The following is a 14,891-nucleotide window of genomic DNA, read 5'->3' on the forward strand; positions in this document are numbered from 1 at the left end:
TATTAGTAAGGTGTAACCCAATACTGCCAATAACATAATAATAATAATAATAATAATAATAAATATTAGTAATGTGTAACCCAATACTGCCAATAACATAATAATAATAACAATAAATATTAGTAAGGTGTAACCCAATACTGCCAATAACATAATAATAATAAATATTAGTAATGTGTAACCCAATACTGCCAATAACATAATAATAATAAATATTAGTAATGTGTAAGACAATACTGGGCGGGATGACAACATCTGGACTCCCAAGGAGAGCCCACGGTCGCCATCTTTTCTATGAACCTGCTGGGATGTTATTCCAGGTGTCTATTGTGCAGGACACTCCAGGACAATGCAGCCATTTTCCTATCCATACACCACATGAAGGAGGCGGTATATCACAATGGCCGCCCTATTGTGAGGCCTAACTCAGGTTACAGCTGGTTGCTAGGAGACGACCTTCCCAGGACCTGTTCATTCCTGACCAGTGTTCTGCCTCCAGCTAGTGAGCCCGGTCCCTGCACCACACATCATCCTGTCCAGGCTCCATACACACAAGCCCCAATGGGCATCCCCTATACTAGTAACCTGTCACCTTGACTAACCTTGAGCAGTGATGCAGGATTAACTCTTCCCTGCCTCCTGGCAGTGACAATACCCCCAGATGTTCCCCTCCCCCTCCCCGTAGATTTGCCTTCTGCGTATTTTCCATTGCAAGGCAAGAACCGCAGAGCCCCCCCTGTTGTCGGCGGCTGCTGGGTGACGATGACATTCAGGGTTTCCCCTCCCTCTCCTCTCTTATTATAGATTGGCTACATGGTGTCCTTCACAATGACCTTTCCCCCCCAAAACCATTGGCACCAGGATGTGCTGGCAGAGGACAGGCGCCCCCACAAGCGGGCACTTCCCTGGCACACAGGGCACCTCCACCTAACCTTGAAGCGAGGGTGATACTTACACCAGCTGCCACCTGTTCTGCCAATGAACTCCTTCTTCTCGGGGTTCCAGAGGAATTTCTTCCAGCCGCCATCGTTCTCCTTGCCTTTCTCTCGGGCCATGTCTTCTGCTTTAGTTTAGATACACACGGTTAGATACACTCCCGGTGGGGACGAGGATATTAGATACAATCTCTAGGAAATGGTTGTGCTGCTCCCGTGTTAAGGCTTGAGTTGTGGAGGTGGCACAGCTGGCACTGGGGTGGGCAAGGCAGCGGTGAGGGGGTTTCAATGACAATGGCTGCCGGTGAGAGCACGGGAGGAACTTGGACCCGGCGAGGTCCTGTGTTCTCTACACCTCCTATATATCTACCTTCCTTTGTAGAGAGGCGGCTCCGGAGCAATGGACAACCAATGCGATTGTAAGGTGTCCTTGGGGGGAGGGAGGAGGGGAGGTGCCGCCATGACTGCAGAGCCAAGGACGGGGAGTAGCTGCCCCCTCCGGTGCCCCTCCTCGTCACCACACACATCCCTCCTCTACTACAAGGTGCCGTAGGCAAGCGACGAGGGGCCCCCGGCCTTCCATGACAGTGGCTTCATAGGCATCACTCACTGAATACCCTTGGCATAGAGGTGGGGATGCCTGGCAGGCGATGGGTTACTAAGTAGTGTATCTTTGGCATGGTGGCGGGCACGGTTGTACAGAAGACTGTATGATACGCAGGCAGATGGTGTACCCTTGGCACTCATGGGTAATGTGATATGAGAGTAGGGAGGGGGCACTAAAAGATTAGGTGGCATGTAAGGAGATCCCATAACTCATGAGGTGAGAGATGCCTGACAGCTAAAGGTAATAGTGACCTTGGTATGGAGGTGGGCACGGCTCGGTTTCAAGCCCACATCTGCAGAACATGGTGTTGCCTGGCATCAGTGTGTAGGACTATATGACCTGCAAATTGATGCCTGGCAGAACAAGATGTATAGAATGGGCATGGCTGGCACTGAAGATGCTGCGCTTGAGATGAAGGTCGTGAGGAGGGGAATGAGGCACCTGCCTCCAATGAGGAGGGGCACAGACAGACAGAAGAGTGTGCCCGCCGCCGCACCCTGTGTGCCAGGTACCTGTCCACAGGACAACGCCCTGATCTCCATGCCCCGGGCACATCACTCTGCCTGCTGCCCTGCAGGTGCTGAGGAGGAGGAGGCGGCTCCATTGCTGCTGGTGCCCGGAGCCGGCTCTTCACCTATTTGCCCTTCAAGAACTTTTCAAGCATTTCCCTGTACTCGCCCCACGTGACCGGGGCCGGCCGCTCAAGCGTTAAACTTTAACATTCCAGCGAGGGGTTAAAAGGCTAGAGAGCAGAGAGACCCGGAGCTGCAGGATTTTGGGAGGGGTTGGTACAGGAAGGTGCCCTGTGCTGCCCACCTAGGCATGCCACATCTGGAGGAACAGGAGGATTGGCACCCGAACTGGTGCCTGCAGCCATAGGTGTGCCCACAGCCGGGACACAGGAGGTTACACAAGGGGGTAGGGGCATGCCCTTCATCGTCTTGCTATATACTTTACCCTATGCTGGCACCAGCACAATGTTCTGAATACATCTGAAAATATGACATTTGCTTATAGCATGCACCATTCTTATCAATAAACTGTGCCAATTTACCCAAATACAATAATAGCTACATGTCTTCTGCCAGTTATCTATGCCCTGTGATGGCATACATGTAGTAAGTCCTGACCTGTGGGTACAAGCTTCCCTGGCACAGATACACTCTAACAAATTGTAAAGCTGCTCTATAGGAATGTTACCTCCTTTGCCATGTTGACTTAAAGGTCCAATAATGGGCACAAGGACTGCTCATGTAATCTCCTTACTACTGGGGTGGCACACTGTAACAAACCTCCTCCTCATGTAATCACCTTACTACTGGGGTGACACACTGTAACAAACCTCCTCCTCATGTAATCTCCTTACTACTGGGGTGGCACACTGTAACAAACCTCCTCCTCATGTAATCACCTTACTACTGGGGTGACACACTGTAACAAACCTCCTCCTCATGTAATCTCCTTACTACTGGGATGACACACTGTAACAAACCTCCTCCTCATGTAATCACCTTACTACTGGGGTGACACACTGTAACAAACCTCCTCCTCATGTAATCTCCTTACTACTGAGGTGACACACTGTAACAAACCTCCTCCTCATGTAATCTCCTTACTACTGAGGTGACACACTAACAAACTTCCTCCTCATGTAATCTCCTTACTACTGGGGTGACACACTGTAACAAACCTCCTCCTCATGTAATCTCCTTACTACTGGGGTGACACACTGTAACAAACCTCCTCCTCATGTAATCTCCTTACTACTGGGGTGACACACTGTAACAAACCTCCTCCTCATGTAATCTCCTTACTACTGGGGTGACACACTGTAACAAACCCCCTCCACATGTAATCACTTTACTACTGGGGTGACACACTGTAACAAACCTCCTCCTCATGTAATCACCTTACTACTGGGCTGACACACTGTAACAAACCTCCTCATCATGTAATCACCTTTCTACTGGGGTGATACACTGTAACAAACCTCCTCCTCATGTAATCTCCTTACTACTGGGGTGACACACTGTAACAAACCTCCCCCTCATGTAATCTCCTTACTACTGGGGTGACACACTGTAACAAACCCCCTCCACATGTAATCACTTTACTACTGGGGGTGACACTGAGGCACAGATTTATCCACACACAACACAACAATAGTGACTGTACGGGAAACAAAAAAACTGTGGCTGCAATGGCACCCTCATAAGGCTAAGTTTCCAGTTGTTTTTTTTTCTGGCAGTTTTTGAGCCAAAGTCAGAAGTGGATCCATAAGGAAGGAGAAGTATATGTCCTTCCTTTATATGTCCTATATATATGTCCTGGCTTTGGCTCTAAAACTGCAGTGGCAGATATCCAAAAACTGCCAGAAAAAAAACCAAGTGGAAACATAGCCTTAAAGAGTAGCTATCACTAAATAAAATGTCTCTATTCCCCCTCCCCATCTGTCCCTGACACTAACTACATCTATCTTTGTCTTTATTTTTCCCCAAATCCCCATAAAAATACCCTTTTTAGCACAGCTGCAGGAGCTCAGAGTTGAGCTCTCTGGTGAGGGCAGGAAGTGGGCGGCCCCGGCAGGCACAACGTCATCTGAAGCCTGGCCAGGGCTCGCTTCCGCCCGTCTCCTCTCTCTCCTGCAGCTCGCGCGCTGCAATGAATGAGGAGAGGGAGATGCAGGGGGGGGGGGGGGGCGTGCACGTGCATCCCTGCCCCCCTGCATCTCCCTCTCCACATTCATGTGAACGCGCATTTCGGATCACGCTGTGCCACGCTGCCCGGCCAGCTTTGGTCCGAACGTAATCAATGTCATGGGGGGAAAAGTAATCCTGAGCCATATAGGGTGACACCTAGTGGCCAGGTTTTCAAATGTAAAAAAAACATGTAAAACATGATTTTTTTTTTAAATAAAATATATTACAAACATTTTTCTTTTTACATAATGTATTTAATAAAAAAACATTTTTTTAAAGAGAGCACCCATTTAAGGAGACGCTCTAGGCAGCCACCTATTCTGCCTAAGGGTGGCGCCGGTGCATTGCCGTAGAATGAGATTTGCCATAGAATGAGATGGTCCGCCTCAATCACATCCTATTGGCTCACTCTTGTCACGTGACATATTTAAACGTCACGCATCGATGCGCACAGCAGTGTCAGTTTGGCTATCACAGGGAGAGGGTCTCCTCTCCCTGTAATAGCTGAACGGAGCTCTCATGGCCTCTGTGGCCCGACAGAAGTTCACACATTTACGCAGCTCATACGGGTGCCTCATATACACTTACTGTATTATTACATGTACTGTTGATCCACAGCGCTATCGGGATCCCTATGCCCGATGGCGCTGTCATCAGTGTGCGTCCCCGCGAGCGCCCCACGCCCGCAGCTCTACTCCCCGTCCCCCGCAGCTCTACTCCCCGTCCGCAGCTCTACTCCCCGTCCTCCGCAGCTCTACTCCCCGTCCCCCGCCCCCCGCAGCTCTACTCCCCGTCCCCCGCCCCCCGCAGCTCTACTCCCCGTCCCCTGTTAACGCTCAGGGAGCGATCCACAGCGCTATGGGGATTCCTATGCCCGATGGAGCTGTCATCAGTGTGCGTCCCCGCGAGCGCCCCACGCCCACAGCTCTACTCCCCGTCCCGTTAACGCTCAGGGAGTGTGGAACAGAAAGCAGAGCATCGAGCGCAGGTAAAGTAGTACTGCGCATGCTCAGCACTACGCGAATAACTTAACCTGCGCCCGATGCTCTGCTTTCTGTTCCCCGCTCCCTGAGCGTTAATGGGACAGGGAGTAGAGCTGCGGGGGACGGGGAGTAGAGCTGCGGGCGTGGGGCGCTCGCGGGGACGCACACTGATGACAGCGCCATCGGGCATAGGGATCCCGATAGCGCTGTGGATCAACAGTAAATGTATATGAGGCAGCCGTATGAGCTGCGTACATGTGTGAACTTCTGTCGGGCCACAGAGGCCACGAGAGCTCCGTGCAGCTTCAGCTATCACAGGGAGAGGAGATGCTCTCCCTGTGATAGCCAAACTGACACTGCTGTGCGCATCGATGCGTGACGTTTAAATATGTCACGTGACAAGAGTGAGCCAATAGGATGTGATGGAGGCGGACCATCTCATTCTATGGCAAATCTCATTCTACGGCAATGCACCGGCCCTGTTCAGCCTTAAAGGGGTTCTCCCTTGCTTATACTGTTTTTTGTTATTATGTTTGTGTGTTATGTGTGTATAAGTATGTGTTTTTTTTATGTGTGTTGTGATTATGTATATATGTATTTTCTTACCTTTTGTGAAGATCCGGAAGCTGGCCCCTTTTTCTTCCAGCAGCTTGCTGTGTAACCTCGGCCTCCGCCATGTTGTGTTCGGTAAGTGGGATGTCGGGAGGTGTGTTCTTGATTCTGTTCTTCCTATCTTCTGACGTCCGAGGCGAATCTTTTCTTCCTGTTTCTTCCGTGGCTCAGTGACGAATCTGCGGCCTCTTCCAGCGCATGCGCAGATAGTATTTTTTTTTTTTACTAATAACGTTTTTTTTGTCTAATTGACAAACTGTCTGCGCTTGCGCGAAGCTATGCTATTAGCGTAGACCTAACGTACGCTACTCTGTTAGCTTAGCACTTGCATACTCGCGCATGCACAGACAGTTTGTCAATTAGACAAAAAAACTTTATTGGTAATAAAAACAAACAAACTACCTGCGCATGCGCCGGAAGAGGCCACAGATTCGTCGCTGAGCCACGGAAGAAACAGGAAGAAAAGATTTGCCACGGACGTCAGAAGATAGGAAGGACAGAAGCAAGAACACCCCCCCCCCCCCCGACATCCCACTTACCGAACACAACATGGCGGAGGCCGAGGTTACACAGCAAGCCACTGGAAGAAAAAGGGGCCAGCTTCCAGATCTTCACAAAAGGTAAGAAAATACATATATACACAATCACAACACACATATAAAAAACACATACTTGTACACACGTAACACACAAACATAATAACAAAAAACAGTATAAACAAGGGAGAACCCCTTTAAGATAAGTGTGGGTATTGTTTATTGCACCCACTCTTTTTTTAAGGTTTTGGTGCTTGTAATGAGTTTTCTTGCTGGTTCCCTGTATATGGTCATTTTCACAGACAAGGCTGGTATTAGATCACGGGATCAAGGATCAAATGACCTTCCAAGGTCACGAGCCCTGGAATCCAGAGCAATAATGACTATGGCAAGTAATTATTTCAGGGCTAGGTAAACGTAATCCCTTATCCCACAGTACGGTGGTATGATTCCAGCCTAAAAGACACATTGCTGTCTTATGTGCCCCGTTGTCCTGTCAGGTAGAAGCACTTCAGCTATACAAGGTTGGCCTCGGTCCCTGGAGTGAAGCAGTTTAAGGAGGAAAGGGGAGGAGGGGGGGGATAAGAAAGAGAGATTTATCATTAACTGCTTACACAAGGTCAAAATCACAATCAGATCCCTTGAAAAGCATTCCATCCATTGCCCTAGGTGGCTCATTTATGCACTTTATTGCTAGGTAAGGGCTTCACTTCCCGTGCGCGGGTTATAAAATCCAGATTGTTCTGATTGGTAACCTAGCAGGACAGTAAATGCGTGCACATGATCCGGCGGGCGCAGGGATACGCACAACGCTTCTTCTCCAGAAGGCTTTTTGTTATTTTATTGAGAATACAATCCCAATGTTACGTTCTTTGCTGATGTGCTAGCCAATTCCCAAAGCGTAGACTGTGCTTACACATTTACTCTTGGAAGATGTAGGGAAGCAGCTAGTTCTAGAAGAGGAAGGAGGAGACGTGATGGATCAGCACTTGTCCGGACACAGTAGTGTCTTATGGCTCTCACCTCCTAGAGGCGAGCAGAGACCGGTCTCAGTCACACTAACAATAAATGGAAGGCTTTTTTTGTATGTGCTTCCCCTAAGATCAGTGTTTCCCAAGCAGCATGCCTCCAGCTGTTGCAAAACTACAACGCCCAGCATGCCCGGACAGCCGAAGGCTGTCCGGGCATGCTGGGTGTTGTAGTTTTGCAACAGCTGGAGGCATGCTGCTTGGAAAACACTACGTTAGATCCTAGAACCAATGACCAGCTGTCTCAAAAAATCAGGTTGTCAGCATAAATCGTGCTTATATGAGGGTGGAAGCTGCAGCTGCATGCAGTGATTGAATCTCCAATTTATATGGATACACCATAATAAAATGGGAATGGTTGGGGATATTAACTTCCTGTTTGTGGCACATTAGTATATGTGAGGGGGGAAACTTTTCAAGATGGGTGGTGACCATGGCGGCCATTTTGAAGTCGGCCATTTTGAATCCAACTTTTGTTTTTTCAATAGGAAGAAGGTCATGTGACCCGGATACTGGAAGCCTGTGCTAGCATTTCTCCCGCGGTGTTGCTACCAGTGTGTGAAGAGTGGGAGAAGAGGGTTGCATTGACAATCCAACACAATGGGCAGCACATTGAACACATTTTATAAGTGGTCAGAAACTTGTAAATAACTCATGAAAGAATAAAGTTTTGTTAAAAACAAGCAGATCATTGTTTTTCTTGCGAAATTCCCAATAAGTTTGATGTGTCACATGACCCTCTTCCTATTGAAAAAACTAAAGTTGGATTCAAAATGGCCGACTTCAAAATGGCCGCCATGGTCGCCACCCATCTCGAAAAGTTTCGCCCCTCACATATACTAATGTGCCACAAACAGGAAGTTAATATCACCAACCATTCCCATTTTATTAAGGTGTATCCATATTAATGGCCCACCCTGTACAGTGGCTTTACATTTAAAGGGGTACTCCAGTGCTTAGACAGCTTATCCCCTATCCAAAGGATGGGGGATACGATGCCTGATCGCGGGAGTCCCGCCGCTGGGGACCCCCGGGATCTTGCACGCGGCACCCCGTTTTTAATCAGTGCCCGGAGAGTGTTCGCTCCGTGTCTGATTACCACCGACCACGCGGCCGGCGGCGTGTGACGTCACGCCTCCGCCCCCGTGTGAAGTCAACCTCCGCCCCTCAATGCAAGCCTACGGGAGGGGGCGTGACAGCTATCAAGCCCCCTCCCGTAGGCTTGCATTGAGGGGCGGAGCGTAACGTCACACGCCGCCGGCCGTGTGGTCACCGGTAATCAGACCCGGAGCGAACACGCTCCGGGGGCAGATTACAAACGGGGTGCTGCGTGCAAGATCCCGGGGGTCCCCAGCGGCGGGACTCCCGCGATCAGGCATCTTATCCCCTATCCTTTGGATAGGGGATAAGATGTCTAAGCACTGGAGTACCCCTTTAAACTGGTTGCCACTGATAAGAAAAACATGACTGACTTCTTTCTGCGCAAAACAGCACCACACCCATTGACAGGCGGTGTGTGGTATTGCAGCTCAGTTCCATAATTTTTTTTTCTTGTTCAGAACCCGAGAGCCCAAATATATGAAATGCACTTCGTATATAGATAAGAGGTGTGATGCATCACGAATACGGTGCAATCTCAAACACATCAATTTAGGCTTAAGAATTCACCCTATGAAAGATCATAAAGGCCACTAATTTGTAGCTATTATAAGGCGGTAGGATATTTAGCTTAAAGGAGAAGTGTCATGGAAGAAAAAGTTTTAGATGGCGGGGGGTCCGAGCGCTGGGGCCCCCGCGATCACAGCAGCGTGTCACGACTTCCGCCCGAATCGAGCGCCGCCACGCCCCCTCTATATAGCTCTGCGGGAGAGCCATTCAGCAATCTTTGGCTCTCCCATGTGATGTCCCGGTACCGTATTGCATACCGTACAATGTATGGTGGTCCCCAAAGTCAGAGTTACTATGTTTAGGTAGGGTCCCATAGGTGGGACAGCCCCTAGTCGCCTTTTCTTTCTAGTCTTGTAATGTCTAAATGTATATATTTAACATAATGTATATAAGGATGCTTACCTTGGTATTGGTAGCGTCGTAGGACCTTTGGTCATGTGACTATGTTAATTCCTCTCTGGTATGTTGGAGTACCTTTGGAGGTCCTTGGGTCACATGTTTACCCATAACTCTTTGTACAGGAGACTGACAGTTGTTATGGACCAGTGAGCTTTAGTCCAGCCCCTGCCCATATAAGGGAGCTGTAGCCAATGATCTCTCTTGGGTTGCTGCTCTCGTGGATGCAGAACTATTAGGACGGATCTGCGCTACTTTAAAAGACAAGCTAGGCCTGAAGCCTGAAACTAAACCATGAGTTAAAATCTCAGTCCCCGCTAAAGCTAGCGTGATTACTGGACCGAATCTAAACCCCTAAATCCAGTGGATCAGCGCAACAATTACCTCCTTAAAGGAGTACTCTGGAGCAAAATATTTATTGCACATTGTAAAGCTCGCCCAAAGTTATATAATATCCTAAATTACCTCCGTTGCGCTAACTGCACGCATATACGACTTTTCGGAAAACCGGAAGTACAGCCAGTATCTCACAATTATGAATTTCGTTCCCCAGTATTCGGCCTGCCGCGGCCATCTTCGTAACGAAACGTCATCACTGTAAAGGTCCTTCCCCGCTCCCATATTTTACATATTCATATATTCCTCGTTTGCGCAGCCGTCATTGGCTGGACTGCGCAAACAACTCTGAATGCCTCCCGCCTATCACATGAAGCTGAGCGCGCCGACGCACTCAGCATTTCCCCGGGACCGAACATGTGACCACTCCTGGCCAATTATATCCCGGTTAGTTACGCTGCCGTAACTAACAGGGATATTCTTCAAACAAGTTACACATGATTTCAATGTGTAACGTTTCAAAGGGGCGGGTTTAATATAATTACTAGGGAGGGGAAAGGATGAGGTAGAGGAGGGGGTGAGAAGGACTGAAGCACGGAGGGACTGGAAGCTGGAGCAAGGCAGCATGGGGGATGACGATTTTTACGTCATCCTCCACACCACCATAACCCGGAAGAACCGGGAAATTCGCGGTGCTGCCACGGGAAAACGGCCAGACCGACTTCTGAAAGGAAGACATTGATAGAAAGGTACAGCCGCGGGGAACATTTTGGGCTAAAAGAATTGTGCACCATAGTACTCCTTTAAGCTCAATAGACTCACTAGGTCCCAACCACTTGTCAAGCTCTAATAGACTTTGTTACATGGACTGTTCCTGTTCATTATTGCATAAAATCTTCAGTAAAAGCTCGGACAAGTTTCTGCAAATCTCCGGTTGTGGACGATCAATTATTTCCTATCTCCCTATCGCTCTTGGGAAGGGTGGCGATAGGACAAGCATACAGAGAATAGCCCTCACCCTGGCGTCACGAATAGAAAGGGTTAAGCAAGCACCCTTTAGTACCCGCACAGCTAAACCCCATATACCCTACACCCCCAGGCTATCACACCCATAAAGCTATATAGAGGGGTCGGGACACGTCGCTTTGAAGGAGAGCCGGGGCCCATAGCACTCGGAACCCCGCGATCGAAAACTTATCCACTGATGACTGATCCCATTAAGGCCAAAAAATTGTGTCTGTGTGAAGCCTTACATTAGTAATGAGGGCACAGCGGTATCATTAAATTACTTAAGGGGGCACAAAGGTTTTATAAAATGAGTTAAGGGGCACGGTGGCACTCCATACTCTCCTGTTTTATCCCTGCTGTGCCCAGTGCTACCCTTCCACCCTACCTGCCACCTTTGTTTATGTCCCATTTAACCTAGCGTCAGCAGTAATACGGCACAAGTCCCCTAGATCAACTGCAGGCTATATGAGAACGTCACCTCTGCAGTAAGCAAAAAAAACAGTGTGAAGGACTAGTGTGGTGGCCCTGGACATGGTGCAGATAAAACAGGTAAGCATAGTATATCTTCTATTTTATGCCAATAACAGGCTGTAATTTATGTTTAGGATCAGCCCTATAGTCATATATGATGTCTGGTACCTTTTTTCCTTAAGAACAGCTTCCAGCATTACCATCTTTCTTCAGGTCATGCTGGGAGCTATAGTTTCCCCCACTTCCCTAGCACCCTGACTTGGCAATAGATATATTTGATTATTAGAATAGTGATGATTTTCTGTTACATGCTATACCGCTTCCATCCAGCACACCATATAGAGAATCATGCTATGTGCTGCTTTGGATGCTTTCTAAGTTATTAGGATGCTGTACATTAATATTTATGTGATGCTTTTCTGTATTGCCTGACTTAGAGGGAACAGTGGCCAGGTCCTTAGCTGCCCCGATCACTGGCTTAGAGACATTATTAACATCAACGTAGCTGAAAGTCAGAGGCAGGGTATGCCCACAGCTTTACACAGAAGATGCCTTGAGGAGTCCAAGCGGAACTTTTCCACCATGGCCTATAAGCCTGTAGTCATGTCCCTGCCCCCTAATAGATAATAATGCTCATATTCCCCCATGAGAGCACAACTTTAACTCTATAGCTACAAAAACCTGTGTGCTTGAGTCCTTGGTCTGATAATATAATAAATCCAGTAAATAAATAAATAAATAAATATATATATATATATATATATATATATATATATATATATATATATAGTCATGGCCGTACAAGAAAATGAATTATTTCTCACAGAAAAGGATTGCAGTAACACATGTTTTGCTATACACATGTTTATTCCCTTTGGGTGTATTGGAACTAAACCAGAAAAGGGAGGAAAAAAAGCAAATTGGACATAATGTCAAAAATGGGCTGGACAAAATTATTGGCACCCTTATATTTGGTTGCACACCCTTTGGAAAAAATTACTGAAATCAATCGCTTGCTATAACCATCAATAAGCTTCTTACACCTCTCAGCCGGAATGTTGGACCACTCTTCCTTTGCAAAACTGCTCCAGGTCTCTCTTATTGGAAGGCGCCTTTTCCCAACAGCAATTTTAAGATCTCTCCACAGGTGTTCAATGGGATTTAGATCTGGACTCATTGCTGGCCACTTAAGAACTCTCCAGCGCTTTGTTGTCATGCATTTCTGGGTGCTTTTTGACGTATGTTTGGGGTCATTGTCCTGCTGGAAGACCCAAGATCTCGGGCACAAACCCAGCTTTCTGACACTGGTAATGCTCAGATTTTATTATGCCTTGCACGCATTCAAGGCACCCAGGGCCAGAGGCAGCAATACAACCCTAAAGCATCATTGAACCTCCACCATATTACCTCACTGTAGGTACTGTGTTCTTTTCTCATTTAAATGACGACGGATAGTTTGTGCTGACACTGATGCTTCCTGAGCCTGCAGGACAGCTTGAATATCTTTGGAACTTGTTTGGGGCTGCTTATCCACCATCCGGACTATCCTGCGTTGACACCTTTCAACAATTTTTCTCTTCCATCCATGCCCAGGGAGATTAGCTACAGTGCCATGTGTTGCCAACTTCTTGATAATGTTGCGCACTGTGGACAAAGGCAAATCTAGATCTTTGGAGATGGACTTGTAACCTTGAGATTGTTGATATTTTTCCACAATTTTGGTTCTCATGTCCTCAGACAGTTATCTTCTCCTCTTTCTGTTGTCCATGCTTAGTGTGGCACACACAGACACACAATGCAAAGACTAAGTGAACTTCTCTCCTTTTTATCCGCTTTCAGGTGTGATTTTTATATTGCCCACACCTGTTACTTGCCCCAGGTGAGTTTAAAGGGGCATCACATGCTTGAAACAATCTTATTTTTCCACAATTTTGAAAGGGTGCCAATAATTTTGTCCAGACCATTTTTGGAGTTTGGGGCGACATTATGTCCAATTTGCTTTTTTTCCTACCTTTTTTGGTTTAGTTTCAATACACACAAAGGAAAAAAAAACAGTGTATAGCAAAACATGTGTTACTGCAATCCTTTTCTGTGAGAAATACTTCATTTTCTAGAAAAATTTCAGGGGTGCCAACACTTACAGCCATGACTGTATATATATACTCATTTGAGATGACTCAATCTTCTGTTCTGTAAATGTGCATCACATGAAAGGCCTTTGACCATTGAAGTAATTTCCAGCTAGACTATTTTAGTTTTATATGTCAGATAACTATTGATTTTCACTTCACTTACTGAATAGTCCAGTGCACTCACTGAACCGAGGCTGGATACATAAAGCAAGTGGGTTGTTCATGGTACAGTTCTGCCAATATATAGTTTATTATTTTGAACCCAGATATACAATGCATATTAGTGCTACAAATATAGAAAATACATATCTTAGTTAGACTTTAAACACCATTTTTTATTAAGTAAAATAGCCAGATTTCTCCCTGACAGCGTGATGATATCACACTTTAAATAAGTCTAGTTTATGGAAGCTTAGGTACAATGGAAGTGAGTATACAAGATCCCACGCCAGCAATTCAGAAATATCTTGATGCATCTAATCTAGTTGTATGACAAGAACATTCAATTGCACTGCGGTTGAGAAAAGACACAAGTCCATCTGGTTTCATCTACTAGCACACAATATTGATCGGTACACATTACATTAACTATATATACTGATTTACAGTAACAATGTATATTGATTTAAAAAAAAAAGAAAAAGCAAATGACAAACTGCTGGGGTGTAAAATAATAAAATACACTATATTCATCCTCCGCCACACCCTAATGCCTAATGCAGATGATGGCGCTCTCTTATTCTCTCAACCCACAGTGGGGTCAGAACATCACAAGGTGAGCTAATGTGCATGAGGGAGAAACCATTTGAGGGGAAATCTAATTTGCCAAAAATGATCTTAATGTTTTTTTTTTAGTCTTTTTTTTTTTTTTGCTTCTAGGCCTCAGTTGAGTAATTCTAAGTGTGTGGCAGCTACTCAGTAATAATACCTGAAATAGTTCTCCCCAGTCTACTGGGGAATTAGTAAGGAATTAACAAAACTTCCATATAACGGCTGTTGTATTTGTATTACCATTACAATAATTTGGGAATAGAGATCTCTCACTTTATTTGAATAGACAGTAACCCCCAAGTTATCCTTACTGATGGTCATAAACTGGCATATGAAGATAGGAGAAGCACTGACTAACTCATGTGGGCTCTGGTCTAGTGCCCACATCTAGTTGGTGAATTTACTGCTTTTAGCATGGACATGTGCAATAGTACTTTAGCCTTAAGAAAGAGTGTGGTTGGCGCTTGAAACGTGTAGGTTACTTCATAGCGTTGGTACAGCAAGTTGTCAATAAAGTAAGATTTTCCTTCTACAAGTGGTGCTGGGCATACTCTCTTAAAACTAACTTATCTGGGCATTGACTGTACCTAGTCTGTGGACACTGGATGATAAGTTACAGAAGCTGGGGAGCCAAACTTTTTTTCTTAGAGGGAAAATATTCCCTATCGTTTCCTTAGGCTTTGGGTTTCCTCTCTCTTGTATCAAGGTC

At 46.5% G+C, this 14,891-nt stretch overlaps 1 protein-coding gene across 1 annotated transcript in view; it reads right to left on the reverse strand.

Annotated features, from left to right (window-relative positions):
- ATP1B1 (ATPase Na+/K+ transporting subunit beta 1) overlaps window positions 1-1,292 on the reverse strand; it is a 15,089-nt gene extending 13,797 nt beyond the window's left edge. Inside the window, exon 1 of the mRNA XM_056558202.1 lies at window positions 956-1,292. Within this exon, the coding sequence (XP_056414177.1) occupies window positions 956-1,055 (100 nt within the window). The 5' untranslated portion in view covers window positions 1,056-1,292. The remainder of the gene's footprint in view (window positions 1-955) is intronic.
- Between the last annotated feature and the right edge of the window lie 13,599 nt (window positions 1,293-14,891).

This window comes from Hyla sarda, chromosome 2, assembly GCF_029499605.1.
Source record: "Hyla sarda isolate aHylSar1 chromosome 2, aHylSar1.hap1, whole genome shotgun sequence".
Taxonomy (NCBI): domain Eukaryota; kingdom Metazoa; phylum Chordata; class Amphibia; order Anura; family Hylidae; genus Hyla; species Hyla sarda.